A 21,164-nucleotide genomic window follows, 5' to 3' on the forward strand; every position below is an offset into this window, starting at 1 on the left:
GCTCTACAGCCACCAGATACTTTTATTGAAGTGAGAGGGTCATTAGATTGGAGGGCAGGGGAAACATTGGGGTCCCCTAATGTCTCAATAACGAGTACCTTTCACCTGCCCAATATGACACGGGGGGCATGTTGGCCACCTTGTGAAGGAAATAAAGTTAAGGTGGTTGTAAAAGGTGTTTTACCTATGGGGGCACTCAATGAAGGAGAACCCAAAAAGAGGAGGATTAAGGCTGCTCTTTGCAAAACTATTGCACAGAATAGGCAAGTATGACATTTTTTCCTTATTTTAATTTAAAAAAGTTGGACCTTTTTTAATATCCGTTTAAATTGAAACAAGTGAGAATTAAAGTTGTTTTTCGAAAGGTACCTGCTCCCACTTGCCGGGGACTTTGCAATGACAAAGTCCCCCAGAAGTTCAGCCTCCTTCCTCCTTCCCTCGCTGCTGGGCTATTCACAAAGTGGAGCGCGCTTCACGCATTTACAGTAAGGAGCCGACTGTGAAGCCGCAAGGCTTACAAGGAATGGCGTCCGCAGCACCTGAGAGCCATTTGAAAAATCGGCTGGGGTGCTGACATTGCGGGATCCCTAGGCAGATTAGTGTCCTAACCTGTCCAGGGATCCTGTGATGTCGGCACCCCAGCCAAAAAATTAAGTCAGCAGCTACAAATACTGTAGCTGCTAGAGTTGCCACCTCATCCCATTAAACCCAAACACCTTTGAATTACACAGGTCCTGAGGCTAATTAAATGCAGATAAGGCACCAAGTGAGTTTAATTGCCACCTTAATCAGCCACAGAACCTGTGTAATTAATATGTGTTTGGGTTTAAAGGGATGAGGTGGCAACCATAGTAGCTGCTGACCCTTAATTTTTTTTCTTGGGGGGGGGGGGGGGGGGGGGGGCTGGACCGCTGCCTTTTCAAGAAGGGTAAAAAAATGTATAAAAACAAAAATCTGTTTTCAGAAAATATATAATGTTTTGGGGCGCTAAGTGATTTTCTAGCAAACAAAGCTGATTTTAACCTGTGTGAAAAACTGTCCTGGATAGCAAATGGGTCATCAAGACTTTCTTCCACCCTGCTTGAACTGATCCCTCTATGCAGTTTTCCGGATTGGTGTATCCTCGGCAAAAGGTTTGGGTGCAATGTTTAGATCCCGCTGAACTGAATAATTGCAGGGCTTGCCTGAAATGTAACTTAATTTTGGTGTTTTCCAGTTGCACTTTTATCTTTGTGTAATGTGTTAGCTGTAATGCACTGCATTTATCTGCAGCCTACTCCATTTTCACCCAGCACACACAAGTGCATTGCATTAGAAGCAATGGATGCATACATGGTGCGACTGTAAATAATCTTGCTATTTCTAAGACTGGATTTACACCACTGTTGCGTGTAGCACGTATTAATGGATATGATAAACAAGTTGATGTGTATTGGGTGTTGCATTGATGTTTTTTTTTTTTTTTTTCTCTCTTCAAAGCAGGAGCCAAGATACTTTATTTTTCTTTGATCAACACATATTGCAGTCTTCTAGGACACATAGCGATGCGTTGTGCAGTGGTTCAATACAGCATCTACCATTTTCATGCAGCTAATTGGTGTAGTTGGAAGCAATGGAATTAAGTTTATCATTACTTTGGGCTTGTGTTGAGAAATGCAGTCCAAGGCATTATGGCATGATATTATGGCTGTGACTCCTAAAATCCAACCTGTCTACTAAATGTTTCGTTTGTACCAGTGGCCTAACTGTAGGGGTCGCAATTGCAATCCGGCCCTATGCTTTAGAGGGCCCACGCAGCTCCCCTGTCATATTTTGGTTCTACTGTGCTGACCTAACTCTTATGCCCTGTACACACGATCGGACATTCCGACAACAAAATCCATGGATTTTTTCAGACGGATGTTGGCTCAAACTTGTCTGTTGTCTTGCATACACACGGTCGCACAAAGTTGTCAGAAAATCCGAACGGTCTGAACGCGGTGACAAAAAAACACGTACGTCAGGACTATAAACTGGGCAGTAGCCAATAGCTTTCCTCTCTTAATTTATTCTGAGCATGCGTGGCACTTTGTGAGTCGGATTTGTGTACAACGATTGGAATTTAACCGATTGGATTTTGTTGTCGGAAAATTTTATAGCAAGCTCTCAAACTTTGTGTGTTGGGAACTCCGACGGAAAAAGTCCGATGGAGCCCACACACGATCGGAATTTCCGACAACACAATCCGATTGCACTTTTTCCATCGGAAAATCCGACCGTGTGTACAGGGCATTAGACAATGCAGTAGTGGCCACACAGAGCACATCCTTTAGCTGTAGTTGGCAGTGACATGAGAAGCTGCAGCTGAAAGATCCATCCAGTGTGATCACTAATGCACTGGCTAGAAGAGGGCTCTGAAATTCTGAACACCTCCCCCACCCGAAGTCCTTGGTTGCTAGGAACCAGTGTCCTAACAACCAATTACATCATCTGTTTGCCCCAGCTTCCAGAAAGCACAGCACTTCCCTATTCACACTTGCTCCACCTCCCAGCTCCCGTCCTGCTACAAACATGCTGCTTAAGGAAGGAGGTGACACTGCGTAAAAGAGGGAGGCACACTGATTTAGGGAGTGGGGGGCACATTGATGGGAGCGGAGGGACACTGATATAAGGGGGACTCTGATGTAAGAGGAGACGTGCAGTTTGCAGTTCAGTTTGCCATTTTCTTCCTGGGCACTGGATGACCTTGCCCCGGCACTGCTCCTCTGTTTCCCCTCCCCTTTCCCCCCCCAGGGGATGCTTTCAAGATAGAGAGAGGGGGACAGTAAATGTTATTTACTGGCCCCTGCCTTTTATGAATGGACATAGCGAGTTATCAGTACCAATCACACCTGTGTCCATTCATCACTGATTACTATGCTTACTATGTTTCGGTTTGTGAATGAATAGGAAGCTCTGTACAGAGCTATTCCTGTCCATTAATTCTGTGCAGTTGAGGTTGCAGCAATGGGGATTAAGGACTGTGTCTTCAATCTCCTTTCTCTGTCTCAAAGCTGAAACTTCAGAGGTCGGTTTAGACACGTGATATTTCCCCAAAGCCCCCCAATGGGGCTCCTAAAAAATTGTAAAGAGAAAAAAAAAAAATGAAAAAAAAATTGGAATGATAAAAAATAGCAAAAATTAAAAACTGCTTACACTGTCCACTGCTTTACTGTCACGGATACTATTCACAGTCCTACTGACACCATTGGCAGGACTACCGGGGTTGCAAAGGTTGCACTTGCGACCCGACCATGGTGTTCTGCCACTGTGGGGGGCCCCCAAGACACTGCAGATCATGTGAAAGAGCCCCGTAACGGGTGTCAAGGGCACTGGGCTTTGAGGAAAGGACCCCTGGGTCAGAGCTAAGGCAGTGGGGCACTTCATGGCTTCTTGCGCTGGGGCCCTGAAGGTTCTAGTTATGCCTCTGATTAGTACTATGCTGACCAACAATTTTTATTCACACTCTGTGACTTAGGGTGGTGGTTAGCCAGCATGGGCAGTACATGAAGACTATGTGTAATCATGCTTATGCTATCTATAGTAAGTGATGGATATTTTAGGATCTGCTGCTGTTCTCTTTGTTTATGAATGCTTATCTACATCTCTTTAATGCAGTATGGATGGACCCACATGCTTGTAGCTTTTTATACTCAAAATGCAGTAGGCTGCCTGCATGACTTTGGGATGAGGAGTATTAATGAGGCATGGGACAAGACAGCAGTCAAAAAGATTTTCCACTTGAACATTTAGAAAATATTCTTTCATGCAGTGAGGTTTAAAGAAGGCAGGGTCTTGTTCAGGGAAGTCTGACCTACTTTACTTGGTGTAGGTAAGGGGGGATAGCATACTGGTGGTATTTTATTAATTGCCAGTGTAGACCCTGGATACCCAGCAGTGGTAAGTTGGAAGTGGCACACTACTTTGTGTTCATATCTTCCTAGATGAAGGCTTGGTTTGCTTTCATGACAGACCTTGCAGCTTACAGGGGCAGTAAAAACACAGTTAATCATTAATATTAAGCTGTTATTAACATCTCTTATTTTGGTTGTTGTTTGGGTTATTTTTCAGAACAGTTTAACTGGGATGAATACTTGAAGGAGACTGGTGCTGTTGGTGCTCCTGCGCTTTATTTTAGACAGGTACGTCATACAGAGTGTGATAAGTTAAGTTTGTTAAAACTAGTGCTTTATAGGTACATTAAAAACTGAATTTTCAGATCTACCTACTTTGGGCTACTGTTTTTATTTTATTTTTATTTTTTTTCATCCAGGCAGAGCTGTAGTGCACTAGCCCACAGCCTAAGGCCCCAGTTCACACCTGAGCGATTTTCTGCTTGTAGCTCTAAAATGCTGAACAAGCCAATCCTATACATTTCAATGGCCTCTGTTCACATATGAGCATTCTGTCGCCTGAAGCAAAACACCTGTCGCTCAAAAAAATACACAAACTTTGGCAGATTATAAGCGTTTTTGGCCCCATAGACTTCCATAGAAACACCTGAATTAATTGTTTTATGGATGTTTTGTTTGTGTGTTTTCTGCTCAAACTGCAGCTCTCCACCTCTCCTCCTAGTGCTTTAGATTGGCTAAACAAAAACGCCTGAAGCTGTAGAGAACTTGTAATATGCTTCTAAAACACTTGTAATACATTTCTAAAGACGTTTAAAAACTCAAATAAAAACGCCAGTAAATCACTACCTTCAGGTGTGCTTAGCCATCATTCAAATGTAGGTGTTCCAAGGGGAAGCAGGGTTAACAAAGAAACAGAAAGCTACTTAAAGCGGAGCTCAAAGCTTTAAAAAAAGAAAAAAAAAAAAAACACCCCCCCCCCCCCCGTGATAGTCGCAGCTTATGCCATGCAAATTGGCATAAGCTGCATATGTCTCCTCTCGATTCTGTAAGCATCCTTCATCAGTGTGAGCATCTGAAGCCCAGTTGGACATTCTTCCGGGACATGGTGCAGCTAGCTACCCGGCATGCACCTTCCAATCTCACGCCTGTGCAGCGTGAAAACAGTAAATCACAGAACTGCACTGATGAGGGTTTTCTGATTTATAAAGGTAAATCTGGCATCTTGTCAGGTCTGCTGTTAGGTAGGAATCTTTGGTAGCGTTGCACCGATACCAGTATTGGTGCCGATATTAGGCATTTGCACGAGTACTTGTATTCGTGCAAATGCTCCAATAGTAAAATGGATACCTTCAGCCCCAGTTCACATATATGCGATTTGGATGCAAAATGCATCGAACCGCATCTGTTTCGCATGACATGTGAACCAAAGCTTTTGTATGGAGCCAGTTCACATATGTGCGGGTCAGTCGCAGTGCGATTTCAAAAGGCATCCGGTATGGTTTTCAGCCTGGTTCAGGTGCAATTTCTAATGTCATACACTTTAACAATTCACACCTGAATTGCACCTGAACCACTGAGTGAAGTCGCACCAGACGGGGCTTGAAATCCCGCTGCAAACCGCCCCCACACCTATATAAACCCAGGCTTAAGACCCCTTTCACACTGAGGCGCTTTACAGGCGCTAGTGCCTGTAAAGAGCCACTCCTGTCTCTCAAGTGTGAAAGTCAGAGTGCTTTACACTGGAGCAGTGCGCTTGCAGGTCGTTAAAAAAACTCCTGCAAGCAGCATCTTTGGAGTGGTGAAGGAGCGGTGTATACACTGCTCATTCACCGCTCCTGCCCATTGAAATCAATGGGGCAGCGCGGCTATACCACCAGCATAGTGCTGCTGCAGCAGCGCTTTGCGGTGGTTTTAACCCTTTCTCTGCCGCTAGCGGGGGGTAAAAAGCATTCAGAAGAAGCTTTGTATTCTGATTGCCTGAGACAGAGTTTGTGACATCAGACCACCTCTATGACTCAGTCAATCAGAGGAAGCTTTGTATTCATTCATGGAATACAAAGCTTCTTCTGAATGGCTGAGCCTGACTCCATTTTGTTCCAGGAGTAGGGTGGAAAGGTCTCATTCTGCTGCCGGAACACAGTGCGGTATACTGAATATAGCTGATGCCACATGGTTTATCCACTTGCAGACTGCCCACCGTACATATATTGTGGCAGGGCGCTCTGTGCCAGATCACGTACCTAGTATGCGATCTGACAATTCCGGAGGCGCTGCCGGAGGCCTATTCAATGTCCGCCGGCACCCACTGATGCTTCGGTACACAGGCAGAACAGTAGTCTGCCTATGTAAACAAGGCAGTTTGTCAATCTACCAGTACAGAAGGCATGTATCCTGTGTTCTTGTAAAACAGGAACATGGATCCATGCCTTCCACTGGTAAAAGCACCTCCCCCACTACACTGAATCACAGGTTGGCACACAGTTAACGCTTTGATTGCCCCTGATGTTAATCCCTTCCCAGCCAGTTTCATTGGTACTAGGGGTGCACTGAATGGAAATTTTGGTACAGAAAATTCACTTTGCCGAAAACCAAAAATGACAGTTTTTTAAAAAAATATATATTTTTATATATAATTGTATTATATTCAACTTTTCAATTAATATCAATTTATATTAATATGAATTTATTGTTGGCCATTATTGGCACATTTAGTGCAAGAAAAGCTCAAGAAAAATGCAGTCTGCAGTCTCTGACCATCTCTTGTATCATGTCCTCAGTCTCTAACCATCTCTTGTATCATGTCTGCAATCTCTTAAGCTTAAACACACTGCTAATAGTATTAGCAAAATCTCCATTTGGTGCACCTCTAGCAGACATAATACAAGAGATCGATGCAGCCTCTCGCCAGTGCCCGTCGGATGCAGCCTCTCGCCAGTGCCCGTCGGATGCAGCCTCTCGCCAGTGCCCGTCGGATGCAGCCTCTCGCCAGTGCCCGTCGGATGCAGCCTCTCGCCAGTGCCCGTCGGATGCAGCCTCTCGCCAGTGCCCGTCGGATGCAGCCTCTCGCCAGTGCCCGTCGGATGCAGCCTCTCGCCAGTGCCCGTCGGATGCAGCCTCTCGCCAGTGCCCGTCGGATGCAGCCTCTCGCCAGTGCCCAGATCAGAGCGGCAATCTCCCGCTGTGTCATGGAAGCTGGATTGTCCCGCCTCCTGTGATCACGTCACCATCATTCAATGTCCCAAAATTGGATTAGTGTGCCGTCTATCACAGGAGGCGGGACATTGTTACTACGGCCTGGGCAATTCAGCTCCCTGGGATTGCCGCTCTGCAAGGAATGGAGGAGGAGGAGGGAGGGGAGGACAGGACCTTAAGCCGCCAGGATGACCCACAGCAATTAGCGGCACGGCCCCCGCTACTGCGCATGTGCAATTATCAGAAATTTTTTTTCTTTCGGCAATATGCCGAAAACACAATTTTCGGTCAAAGTGTTTCGGCCGCCGAAATTTCAATGCATCCCTAATTAATACAGTGACAGTGCATATTTTTTAACACTGATCACTGTATTAGTGTCACTGGTCCCCAAAAAGTGTCAGTTGGTGTCCAATTTGTCCACCGCAATATCGCAGTCCTGCCATAAGTCGCTGATCGCCGACATTACTAAAAATATCCCATAGTTTGTAGATGCTATAACTTTTGCGCAAATCAATCAATATACGCTTATTGGGATTTTTTTTTTACAAAAAATATGTAGCAGAATACATATTGGCCTAAATTGATGAATTTTTTTTTTTTTTTTTTTTTTTTACATTTCTTTTTTTATTGGCTGTTTTATAGCATAAAATAAACAATATTGTTTTTTTTTTTTTTTTTTTTTCTTCAAAATTGTCGACCTTTTTTGTTCGTAGTGCAAAAAAAAAACCAAACTGCAGAGGTGATCAGATACCACCAAAAGAGAGCTCTATGGGTAAAAAAAAAACGTCAATTTTTTTGGGTACAGAGTCGCACGACCGTGTAATTCTCAGTTAAAGTAACGCAGTGCTGTATTGCAAAAAATGGCCTGGTCAAAGTAAATGTTTCAGAGGGCAAGTGGTTGTACAGTGCTCCCAGCCACTGCAACTGTTGGTGAAGTAAATCATTAATTTGGACCAGCCTGGTCCAAAATAGCTAGTTAAAATTAATTGAAACCTGGAGATCAGCTTTAAGAAACAGGTGCATGTTTATTTGGATACCAATAGCAGTTCGCAGATTGACATCCTCTATTTATTGAATGCTTCATTTACTCTGAAGGGTGAGCATGCTGGTCTTTAGATTATTGCAGAAAAATTGTTACAGCTTTGGAAATCTTTATCTTGAATTTTTCTTTTGAGTCCAGTCCAGTTTAGAAAGACTTTAAAATGACAGGCACTGGGTTTGGCCATTTTAACACAGGCTTTCAGTCTAGATCTGTCTGTCAGTGTTTCTGACAGATTCATACTGAACTACAATGTATGTCTATGGGTGGGTGGATGTAAACAGATGATAGGCCGATGTAAACGGACAATGTCTGTGTCCGTTCAGGTCCATTTTTTTTAAACAGGAGGCTGCGTCCTTTTCTGTTTAGATGGATGTAAACGGATGTCATTTTATGTCTGTTTTTAGGCAAGAAACATTTTTTTTGTTGATCCTTTTCTCACCTCTGATCGGTCTCTGCAACAACTAAGAAAAAACAAATGTAGACTGTCAGTCTTCGCTACACTGAGCTGGCCCTGGTTTTCTCCCTCCCTTTATTGAATAGGATATCAGCTACAGATGGGGGTGCACTGTTTTTAGCAATTAGACTAAGGCTAGGTTCACACTGCTGCAGTGCGAATTTACCGCGATTTTACCGCGAATTTACCGCGATTTTACCGCGAATTTCAGGAGTTGGATATAGCTGCGATTGATAGTCTAGCCAATGGAATCATAATGTAAAAAAAAAAAGGGTCTTAACTTCCTGTGTACTTCCTGGTTTTTGTGGAGAGTAGTGTGGTGGAATTCGCACATATGTGAACCAATCAATGCGATTCAAGAACGATTTACATTGATGTCTATGGAGACTAAATTCGCAACGCAACGCAGTAAACTCGCACAGGACCTTTTTTTCACGCAGGTTATATTCGCAACGCGTCGATGTGAACGGCACTAATGTTAATCTATGTAATTTAAATGACTTGCGAATTTGAGCGATCGCAACGGCTCAAATTCGCAATAGAATTCGCAGCAGTGTGAACCTAGCCTAAAGGCTGGTACACTCAGCCAGTTCAACAGAAAACAGCCAATTTCCTGCAGAGTAAGCACACATCTTCATGTAGAACAATGGGAATGTGTCTAGTAAAGCTTGTAAGCTCCAGTTCAGACTACAATGACTTGTCATGTGAGCTTTTCAAAGTCGCATGACAAGTCACGTGCCATGCAATGGAACCATTCTAATCAATGCGACTCAAGTCTCCCCGACTTAGAAAAAGGTTCCTGCGCTACTTTTGGTGCGACTTCAACATGACTTGCATATGACTTGTGTTAAAGAGGTCATATGCAAGCCACGATAAAGTCACGCAGGGATTTCGGATTCAAAGTCGCGGCAGTGTGATCAAGGGCTAAAAGCCTGTACTGTGTAACTTTGTGTCTCTCTTTCAGCTGCTGCTCCTTGGTTTTCCAACTGCTGGCTTAAGCCAAGTACACACTATCTGTTTTTTTTTCGTCCAACCCAGCGGGCTGAACAAAAAAAAAAACTGAGGAGCTCAAGAGGAGCCGCTGTACTTACTATGCGATCTTGGTACAAGGATCTCCTCACTGAGCTATAGTGTTCTGACAGGGGGACTGCCCTTGGCTGATCGGATGAGGTCTTCCAGCATGCCCGTTTGACAGAACCCGGCCAGGCTGCTGTACACATGGGTCGAATGTCAGCAGGTTTTTCTGTTGCCAATACCGGCTGATATTTGGCCCGTGTGTACCAGCCTTAATCTGGTACCTGATCCAGCCTGTACCGATTAACTGCAGTGTAGCCATAAAGGCCTTCAGAACCTGTTTGCGTTCTTTACCAGGATTCCTGGTTTACATGACTGGCTAAAAAGAATACATTTTTTGGCAGTTATGATTTCACATGTATGCATTTCTACTGTTTACTGTGCAGTTAACCTGAAGTTAACCTGAAGTTCAGATTTATTAGCTATAATGTAAGCCACATAATTTATTGATGGGGTTGTTTGCTTACAGCCACAGGTATACTTAAAATTGAGAAAATACCATATGGAAAGTACTACTAATGCTGGTTGTAGCTGGTAAATCATTAATATAAATCCAGTGGGGAATTGGAGTGGACCATGTGTAAAAGCAAACTAGTGTCTTTAGTAGATGACAGCAGAGGATTATATTCAGAATCTTGTCACTACCTTTGGGGTTTATTGTAAGACAACCACTTTTATAGAGCAGTGGTTCTCGACCCCTGTCCTCAGGACCCACTAACAGGCCAGATTTTAAGTATTGCCTTGGGGAGATGCAGACTAGAATACTGCAATCACTGAGCAGCAAATGATAGCACCTGTGATGTATTTCAGTTATCTTACAAACCTGGCCTGTTATTGGGTCCTGAGGACAGGAGTTGAGAACCACTGTAATGCTCAGTACACACGATAAGATTATCGGACGAACGATTGTTCGTTTTTTGTTTTTTTTGCATGATAATCGCAAATCGAATCTGATGAGTTTACTAATGTCATGACAATTCTCATACGACAGAATAAAAATTCGAAAGTGATGTCATGTGTTGTAATGCATTTGTTTTGCATTTTCGAACGACGGCTGTACTGATTAAACGAAAATCATGCTAACTGGCTCGTACGGAATTTTTTTTTGTTCATGTCCAATAGAATGATATCGGATGAACTGCCATGATTGGCTCTTGAAAGATCTATACTAACGATCCAATTATTGTACGATGGCTTCGAAAGCGGTAATTTTTCGTACGATTTTCTGATCGTGTGTATGGGGCTTAAGGCTACTTTCACAATGAGGTGTTTTACAGCTGTTTTTGCACTAAAAATAGCGCCTAAAAAAACGCCTGTAAACTGCCTCTTCTGCAGCCCCAGTGTGAAAGCCCGAGTGCTTTCACACTGGGGCGGTGTGCTTGCAGGACGGGAAAAAGTCTGCAAGCAGCATCTTTGGGGCGGTGCATACACTATGCTCCTAAACTGCCCCTGCCATCGAAATGAATGGGCACCACTGCCAAAGCGCTTCGGCGGCAGCGCTTTTCGGACGCTTTTAACTATTTCCTTGGCCACTAGCCCTACTAGTGGCCGAAATGCACAGCTATAACAGCGGTAAAGTGCCGCTAAAATTAGCGGCGCTTTACCGCTAACGCCCCCACTGCCCCAGTGTGAAAGCAGCCTTAGGCTCCATGCACACTGAAGCTCAAAAAAGCTTTTTCTGGACGCCAGAATGCTGGCAGACAACTCTGGTTGAAAAACGTGCTTTTAACAGCATTTTGTACTAGCGTTTATAAGCGTTTTTTAGCGTTTATGGGCGTTTTTAATAAAAATACACAGAGGACACTCCAAAAATCCCACAATGCATTCCAAACTTCAATGCATTGAAAAAATAGAATGCCGAACGCTAATTAACGCACGTTTTATGAGCGTTTATCGGCGTTTGGCGTTTTTTTGGCAGTGAAAAATGACACTTTGAACGCGAATTTCTGGTGTTCAGAAAAAAGCCCATAAACTCCACTGCTCATTAAAGATAAAAAACGTCCATATGTGCATGGACACATAGGATAACACAGAGTGGAGTTTATGGGCTTTAAAAACAAAAAAACGCCCAAACTCCAATAAACTGCAGTTTATGAGCTCCAGTGTGCATGGAGCCTAATACAGCCTCATTTTTCCAGTTTTTGTCTTACCAGAGTGAACCACTTGTGGGAGCTCTTGACCATCTACTCTCCTGAATGACTGATAGTTGTGAAATCAGGATTTTTTTTGCAGCCTGACTTTTTGCCATTAGCTAATGTATTTCCCATTTTGATAAAACGGTTTTGGTAAGACATGCATCTTTTCCAATACTACTTTTCTTTACCTATTTGTTACTGTAACTGTTTGTGCTTTGCCATTTTTTAACTTTTCACATATCCATAAATATTTCATAAGATGTGATGTGTTACAGCTGAAGACATGTTTTTATATTGGGTTATTTTTTGTAGTCTAGGACTCCACCCACCAATGAATTTAAAGTTGGTATGAAAGTGGAAGCTCATGATCCTCGAAATGTTACCTCTGTTTGTATAGCCACGGTCATTGGAATCTCAGGAGCTCGGTTACGTTTGCGACTGGATGGCAGTGATGATAAAAATGATTTCTGGAGGCTGGTGGATGCCTCTGACATCCAGCAAATTGGCACATGTGAGAAGAAGGGAGATATGCTGCAGCCACCTTTGGGTAAGGGTGACGGTAAACTCTTTGCAATGCATTGTGATTTGTGACGTATTTTACTAGTCAGTATAATGGTAAATGGTCAAATCCAATAAATATTAATCATTTATCTACAGAAATCATGCACTTGCTACAAACTACTATAGCTTGAGGTTTTTTTTTTTTTGAGGCAAAGTATAGCATATGGCAGTATGTAGATTTGTTTTAGTTATTTTTACAGTTTGCATGTTATTTAAAGTGTTTTTAATGTGAATTTCCATTTTACATTCTTGGTCCTCTGTATTTCATTATTGTATTAAAGCATATCTAAACTTAAAAACAAAAATGTTTTAATTTGCAGAATGCTAATCCTTAGGTGACGTGGCAGCATTAACTTTATTTTTTTTTCCAGTCCCCCCCCCCCCCCCCTTTTTATTTTCACCCAGTGATCCTGCCAGCAATACACTTTCTGTCTCTGGGTGGCAACTTTTATGATTTGTTCACACCATGTCTGTTGAGCTGCATTTTTTCTGCATACCACTGCAGGCACAGCACAGCTCAACTGATAATGTGAGCTATCCTCCACTGTATCTAGGATAAGGAGCCATGGTTGTCACTAGACTGGGCTACAAATAATATGCTTTTTTCGTAGTTTACTGAAGAAAGATGACATTGTTTTTGCTGTCAGTGCAGTTCACAGGAAGTTACAAGCATACTGGATTTCGATCAGGATTAATGTATTGCTCTGTACTTGAAGAAAATGTACAAAGCCTGAAAAAAGATAAACATCATGATTTAGTTATCCTTATCATTATGTAATGCAGAGATTTGTATTTGTTTCCTAAAGACTCTTTCAAGCTTTTCTATATTAACACGAGTGTTAACACTGATATCTGTGGAAATTCATAAAAACCTGTGTCAATGATCGCTATACACTCACCGGCCACTTTATTAGGTACACTTTACTAGTACCGGGTTGGACACCCCTTTGCCTTCAGAACTGCCTTCATTTGTCATGGTATAGATTCAACATTCCTCAGAGATTTTGGTCAATATTGACATTACGCAGTTGCTACAGATTTGTGGGCTGCACATCCATGATGCGAATCTCCCGTTCCACCACATCCCAAAGGTGCTCTATTGGATTGAGATCCGGTGACTGTGGAGACCATTGGAGTACAGTGATCTCATTATGTTCAAGAAACCAATTTGATTTGAATTTTGTGATATGGTGCATTATTCTGCTGGAATTAGCCATCAGAAGATGGGTACACTGTGGTCATAAGGGGATGGACATGGTCAGCAGTAAGGATGAGCTCCGGCGTGTTTGCACACCCCACGTGCAGAGTCCGCCAGGAAGTCGGCACTGCGCTAATCACAGGCAGCAAGACATTTCCCAATCTCTGCAGCTGCGCATCAGGACAATGTCTCACTGCCTGTGATTAGCGCTGTGCAGTGCCGACTTCTTGGCGGGCTCTGCACGTGGAGTGTGTGAACACGCCGGAGCTCATCCTTAGTCAGCAACACTAATCAGGTACGCAGTGGTGTTTAACCATTGACCGACCAGCCGCCGCAGTTTTACTGCGGCAGAATGGTACGACTGGATGAAACGTTATGTAAAGTCGCTTCTCCCTGTGGCCACTAGGGGCGCATGCGCCCGCTGCTCACTCCCAGAGCCAATGCAAGTGCCCAGCGGTTGCCATCCCTGCCGGGCTCCCACGATCGCTGGTGACACGAGAACCGAGATCCCGCCTCCGATAAAAGTGATCTCACGGCGAATCCGCCGCAGAGACCACTTTTTATCTTAAACTGGACCGTCCGCTGAAAAGGAGGATACTGGGGTTATGGCAACTAACTAGCTGCTGCTATAACAACGATACCCTCCTTCAAAGTACCGACGTATAACGACGGTGGGCAGAAGAGGTTAAAACGACGCAGTGCCGAATCGCAAAAAAATGGCCTGGTCATTCAGCAGCCAAATCTTCCGGGGGGTGAAGCGGTTAAACAATTCTCAGTTGGTACTAAGGGGCCCAAAGTGTGCCAAAAAAATATCGCCCCACACCTTTACACCACCAGCCTGAACCATTGATACAAGGCAGGATGGATCCATGCTTTCATGTTTATGCCAATTCTGACCGGGCAACGTTTTTCCAATTTTGGTGAGCCTGTGCGAATTGTATCCTCAGTTTCCTGTTCTTAACTGACAGGAGTGGCACCCGGTGTGGTCTTCTGCTGCTGTAGACCATCTGCTTCAAGGTTCGATATGTTGTGCATTCAGAGATGGTATTATGCATACATTGGTTGTAATGTGTGGTTATTTGAGTTACTGTTGCCTTTCTATCATGACATCAACAAGGCATTTTTGTCCACGCAACTGAAAATGCTCAATAGATATTTTCTCTCTTTCGGACCATTCTCTGTAAACCCTAGAGATGGTTGTATGTGAAAATCCCAGTAGATCAGCAGTTTTGAAATATTCAGACCAGCCCGTCTGGCAACAACAACCATGCCGTGTTCAAAGTCACTTAAAGGGTAAGTTCACTTTTAGAAAAAAATCTGTAAAGGGAACTTACAAAGGACCCCCTCCTCTCTCCCCCCGGTCCCGCTGACCTGGACTGCGGCAATCTCCTGTTCTAAGCCTCGGTATATCCCCGCCAGGAGTCCAGGGATTAGAAATCCCCTGAGCTGAATGTCTAAAACGTCCCTTATCAGGAGGGACGTTTTGGAGCTAGAATGGGCAGCACTGACCAATCAGCAACTGCATTAGCAATCAGCAGTCACATAGCCTGTCCTGTCAGCTATGGAGAAGACGTGTGGATGCCAAGGGGGTTTCTAAGCCCCGGACTCCTGACGTGGATATACCGGGGCTTAGAACCAGAGATTGCCGTGATCCAGGTCAGTGGGACCGGGGAGGAGGGGGCCCTGTGTGAGTTCAACCATACAGATTTTTCTGTAAAGGTGAACATACTCTTTAAGTCACCCATTCTGATGCTCGGTTTGAACTTCAGCAAGTCGTTTTCACCTCATCTAGATGTCTAAATGCATTGAGTTGCTGCCATGTGATTGGCAACAAAAATTGCTAACCAGCCAAACAATTGAACAGGTGTACCTAATAAAGTGGCTGGTAAGTGTATGTGCAATGCATAGTGCATTTTAACACATCAATGAGCATTTTTATGCTTCTTCATTGATTTTAATGGTAAACACATCTGACACAAAGTGCATTGATTCTAACAGCTATTGAATAGGATATCTAAAAAAGAGAAAGGATTGGCACAACTAAGGGACAATATTGGGGTAGGCAGTTCATGAAAAGAATAGATTTATGAGTACATAGTCCATTAAAATCAAAAAGAGTCCATGTGGGGAGATGCTCACTTCCATTAGAGTAAGAAGCAACTCTGAATAGGCATAAAGGGAGAGAGGAAACAAGCGCCCGCTCAGTGTAGCATTAAAACCACTTGAATTTGGTTAAAAGTAATACTCACAAAGGTGGATGCAACTTAAACATGTAGCATAATATGGGGTATCCTCGCGCACTCAGAATTACTGGTCCCAGTTCAGAAAGCCACACTTCTATGCATTTTGTTTATTCAAGTGCCGAATACAAAGATGAACTACAGGTATCAGCTTACATGTTTCACACCAAGGTCGGGTGCTTACTCATAGCTATGAGTAAGCATCCGACCTTGGTGTGAAACACGTAAGCTGATACCTGTAGTTCACCTTTTGTATGCGGCACTTGAATAAAGAAATTGCATAGAAGTCCGTTCGTCCAGCCTTCTTTTCTTCTAAGTATCTGTTTGCATACAGGTCTCACACCCTCCACGTGGCATAGAGGCTTTTTGGAGCAGCAGGGTAAGAGAAACTGCCTGAGAGCGTTGTACATGTACATACTGGTCCCAGTCCACCAGATCGTAGAAGACTGTGGTCAAACAGATACGAAGCATTGGAAGCTCCCAAGGCTTGAGGAAGGAGCACCTGGTTGTGACGTCACATCCGTTTGACTCTGCATTTTCAGGTACACCGGAAGCCCTGGGAGCTTCTGGCGCTACAGATTTGTGTGACAACAGTCTTCGCTACACTAAGCTGGCCCTGGTTTTCTCCCTCCCTTTATTGAATAAGATATCAGCTACAGATGGGGGTGCACTGTTTTTAGCAACTAGACTAAAGGCTGGTACACTCAGCCAGTTCAACAGAAAACAGCCAGCATTCGGCCAATGTGTACAGCAGCCTGCCCCACAGAAGCTGGCTTCTGTAGAATGAGCATGCTGGAAAACCAGCAGCCGATCTTCATCAAATCAGCGCTCGCAGCCAAAGGCGAAAGCGGAGTCTAATGCCCTGTACACACAATAGGATTTTCCGATGGAAAATGTGTGACGTGACCATGTGTGTTGTCGGAAATTCCGGCCGTGTGTGGGCTCCATCACACATTTTCCATAGGAATTTCCGACACACAAAGTTTGAGAGCTTGCTATAAAATTTTCCGACAACAAAATCCCTTGTCGGAAATTCTGATCGTGTGTACACAATTCTGACGCACAAAGTGCCACGCATGCTTGGAATCAAGCAGAAGAGCAGCACTGGCTATTGAATTTCATTTTTCTCGGATCGTCGTACGTGTTGTACGTCACTACGTTCTTGACGTTCGGAATTTCCGACCAACTTTGTGTGACCGTGTGTATGCAAGACAAGTTTGAGCCAACATCCGTCGGAAAAAATCCCATGGATTTTGTTGTTGGAAAATCCTATCGTGTGTACAGAGCATAAGTATGTAATGACAAAATATGACTTCCCTATTTACTTATAAATACAAACTTTACATAGAAACAAGATTTTTCAAAAAAACTGGTGCACTTTGACAAAATGTATTTATTTTTTGCATTAAGCTGATTCCTTAAATGCATATCCTAAACCAAATAAAAAAACACAGCTGTAACAGTGTATATAATATGGTGGAATTGTCAAAATTTATATTATTTCAAAATGTTTACAGGATTCCGGATGAATGCCTCTTCTTGGCCAATGTTTCTTTTAAGAACACTAAATGGAGCAGAGATGGCACCAGCATCTTACTTTAAAAAGGTAAGAGTTAAATATTTAACCACTTGCCACCCAGGCCAATTCTGACATTTCTCTCCTACATGTAAAAATCATCATTTTTTTGCTAGAAAATTACATAGAACCCCCAAACATTATATATGTTTTTTTAGCAAAGACCCTGGAGAATACAATGGCGGAGGGAGAAAACCGCACGGTATTTGCGCACCAATTTTTTAAACGCTTTTTTTTTGGAAAGAAACAGTTTTGTGCTTAAAAAAAAACAAGACAGTAAAGTTAGCCCAATGTTTTTGCATATTGTGAAAGATGAAGTTACGCCGAGTAAATAGATACCTAACATGTCACGCTTCAAAATTGCACACGCCCGTGGAAGGGCGACAAAGTTCGGTACTTAAAAATTCCCATAGGCGACACTTGAAATTTTTTTTACTGGTTACATGTTTTGAGTTACAGAGGAGGTCTAGGGACAAAATTTATTGCTCTCGCTCTACCGATCGCAGCAATACCTCACATGTGTGGTTTGAACACCGTTTTCATATATGGGCGGGACTTACGTATGCGTTTGCTTCTGCGTGCGAGCACACAGGGACAGGGGCGCTTTAAAAATTTTTTTTTTTATTGTTAATTATACTTTCTTTTTTTTATTTTGACAGCCGCTATGATCGTTCTTATGGTGTAGGGAATCGCCGGCTGAAAACGGCAATATCTGAATGATGTCTAGCTACAGGCATCATTTAGATATACCCGCTCAAAGTCTGTCACGTCATATGACGGCGGGAGTGAGGCAGTTAAACATATACCTATAAAGCAACCCGGTTCACATTTTGATAGAACTGTATGTAAGATAGAATCCAAAAGGTCACAGTGGTATAAATGATGCACTATGATAGTAGAGAGCAGTAGAAGGCATTTTTCCAATTTTCATTGAAATTTAAACAGTTCAAACCCAGTGAATAACTGGAAATGGTACAAAAGTAAGCAGTTAACTGTCAGAGGTGAAAAAAAAAAGCTTAGGTTAACAAAAACTGAAAAATAATGTACCTTTCAGAGTTCTACAAAAAGGCCTTTTACAGGGAAGTAGTTAATAGGTTAACAACTCAGTTGTTCTTCAGCAATGTAAGTAAATTAAGCCTTGAAAGTTTATGCTAACAATTCCTACAGGTGTCCCAACTTTTGATGATTCATTTATTATTATTATCATTGAGAATTTGTATAGCACCAACAGTTTGCGCAGCGATTTACAATATAAAAGGAGACAGTACAGTTTCAATACAAGAGGGTTAAGAGGGCCCTGCTCATAAGAACTTACAATCTAATAGGGTGGGACAAGTGGTACAAAAGGTTATAACTGTGAGGGATGAGCTGATGAAAGACAAAAGTTCTGTTATTGGAGGTAGGATAGGCTTCCCTGAAGAGATGAGTTTCAGGGATCTCCCAGGGAGAGGTTCTAGAGACTAGCATGGGAAGAGGAGATGAGATTGCTTGAGAGCAAGAGGTTTTGGGAGGACTGGAGAGGACGTTTTGGGTGATATTTGGAGACCAGATTGGTGATGTAGCTCGGGACAGAGTTGTGAGTGCCTTTTTCTATGTTGTTAGTATTGAGAATTTATTTCCCTAGGCAATTGGAAGTCCGTGGAGGGATTGGCACAGAGGAGTGGCAGACCCTGAGCGGTTGGTAAGGTAGATTAGTCTGACAGCAGCATTCATGATAGTTCTAAGTCTATATAAAAGCAGTGTTCAAACAGACTGTTCCTACACCCTCTTAAGAAAAATTTGGACAGTATTGTACTGCAGAAGTAGTATATTGCTCTCAAAATGGCGAGAAAAAGGCAATTATCAAAGGGAAAATAGACAGATCAATAAAACCTTTAAAAGGGTAGGTTTTTCCTTTTAGAGAAATTGCATAGAAAGCCACGGTATCATTTGGACATTGGCGGAAACTCAAACAAGAGGAGGTCTGGCAGACCCAAAGCCAGAAGAGATTTAGAAGACAAGTTTCTGAGAGTCAACAGCTTGTGTGGCAGGTGGCTCACAGGGCAACAGATTAAAAATTGTTTGTAAACCTTTTTAAAAAAAATAACAATCATATTGCCTGCTCTGTGGAATTGTTTTGCACAGAGCAGCCCTCAAAGCCACTTGCTGGGGGCACTCCTGTGGGTTTGATTCCAACCTGAGCTGTGTGTGTCTGTCACAGAGAATGTGGATTGCCCCCACCATTCCCTTGCCTGGCAATTAATGCACTCCCAAAATGTATACTTGTGGCAAATTGGTTACACTTTAAAAAGAAGTGTCTCCTTGCTCTTTTATTAGACTGGAGTTATGTACTGTGCTGTCAAACCGAACAAAATTGTAAATACCTCAGATAAACCACATGGATCTAAACATAGAACTTGGTTACTAAAGGAACACTATACTTTATACTGTGATTTACCATGTATTGGCCATGTAGTACATTGTGACCACAGCCATCAGATATTCAGACTTCATTGAATAAAGTCCACACTATTAGACTAGATGCGGTATGCGTGGTATTCCAGACTGCATGTGTGTAGACCATATTGTCTGATGGTTATAGAATGTGGTTTCCAAAATAGCCACATGTGGTTATAACACAGCAAACAAAGTGCCACATACAACTGAAATGAGAAATCTACCAAGTGAATAATGCCTCCTAGTACTTTGCAGTGATAAACAATTGAAGTTTATATTCCCCCGATAACTTCTGTAACATGCATACCTGCAGGAAACATGAGCTGGACATATTCTTGTCTCTACAAATGCCATGTACACAAATGCTACTATCAACTGATTTACACCAAACTGATCTCTCAGTACAATGCAGCATTACTTTTCACCAGAACAGAACAAAATCCTCCAATTTGACACACGTGGCATAACCCAGTACAGCTGATGGCAGAGGGCTGAGGAGACGTTCATGTCCTCTGTTATATCATCAGAAGGCAAACTGGTACAATTCATGCTAACCATCAAATATACAACACCCCTCTGCAAACGTATAGATTAAAGATGAGCTATTCACTACTCCTGCTTCTAAGCCTGTGGTGAAAAAAAGCTGATTTCTTTCATGCACCCTGATCCTACCCCCATATACAATAATTTTGGACACGTATCAGATGCTTTATTTAAACTGCATTGGGCCTGCCTGATCTCTGATACCCCAAGGTTTGTCTTCTAGGGCTGATAGAGGAACTTCAGTTTTCTTTGCATACTAAGAAATGAGAGCATTATATTTTTATGCCAAAAGAACTTCTCCACAACACTACCCCTTTCCCCAATACCAAATTACATACTCTAATAGGGGATCTCCCCATAGGTTTGTCAATGTTTGGGGCCTGTGGTCTCAGTCACTGTTTACTACATAGACTTCTGATGGTTAGAACCAGGAGACTGTATGACTTCCCCATTCTACTTTGATTTGAATGTTGGTCTACTTTAGTTTAAGCACCATGGCTATTGATACTGCAATGCATTTACCAGAAAGTACACACGTCTGTATATATTTTCTGAAAGCGTACCGGAAGAATAAAATGGTGGTTGTAGCTCTTTTTTATGTCACACAATGTTTACTCAGCTGTTTATCAAAAGTAAATTGTCAGTTTAAAAAAATACAGCTTTAATGAGTTTTAGTGCACCCAAACACACCATAATACACAATTTTTGGTAAAATATAAAATATGATTTTGCGTCAAGTGTATATATAGATACCAAACATGTCAACGTATAAAATTGAGCATACTTGTGAAATGGTGACAAACAATGGTACCTAAAATTGTCCATAGGTGACAGGTTAAGG

At 42.7% G+C, this 21,164-nt stretch overlaps 1 protein-coding gene across 4 annotated transcripts in view; it reads left to right on the forward strand.

Annotated features, from left to right (window-relative positions):
• Positions 1 to 21,164, forward strand: part of SCML2 (Scm polycomb group protein like 2) — a 192,952-nt gene that overhangs the window by 56,295 nt on the left and 115,493 nt on the right. For 3 of the 4 annotated variants that reach the window (XM_073615174.1, XM_073615172.1, XM_073615173.1), the window contains exons 3-5: positions 4,090 to 4,160; positions 12,082 to 12,316; positions 17,286 to 17,374. In XM_073615174.1, coding sequence (XP_073471275.1) covers positions 4,090 to 4,160; positions 12,082 to 12,316; positions 17,286 to 17,374 — 395 coding nt within the window. The remainder of the gene's footprint in view (positions 1 to 4,089; positions 4,161 to 12,081; positions 12,317 to 17,285; positions 17,375 to 21,164) is intronic. The other variant, XM_073615175.1, reaches the window with a different exon arrangement.

This window comes from Aquarana catesbeiana, linkage group LG02 (genome assembly GCF_042186555.1).
Source record: "Aquarana catesbeiana isolate 2022-GZ linkage group LG02, ASM4218655v1, whole genome shotgun sequence".
Taxonomy (NCBI): domain Eukaryota; kingdom Metazoa; phylum Chordata; class Amphibia; order Anura; family Ranidae; genus Aquarana; species Aquarana catesbeiana.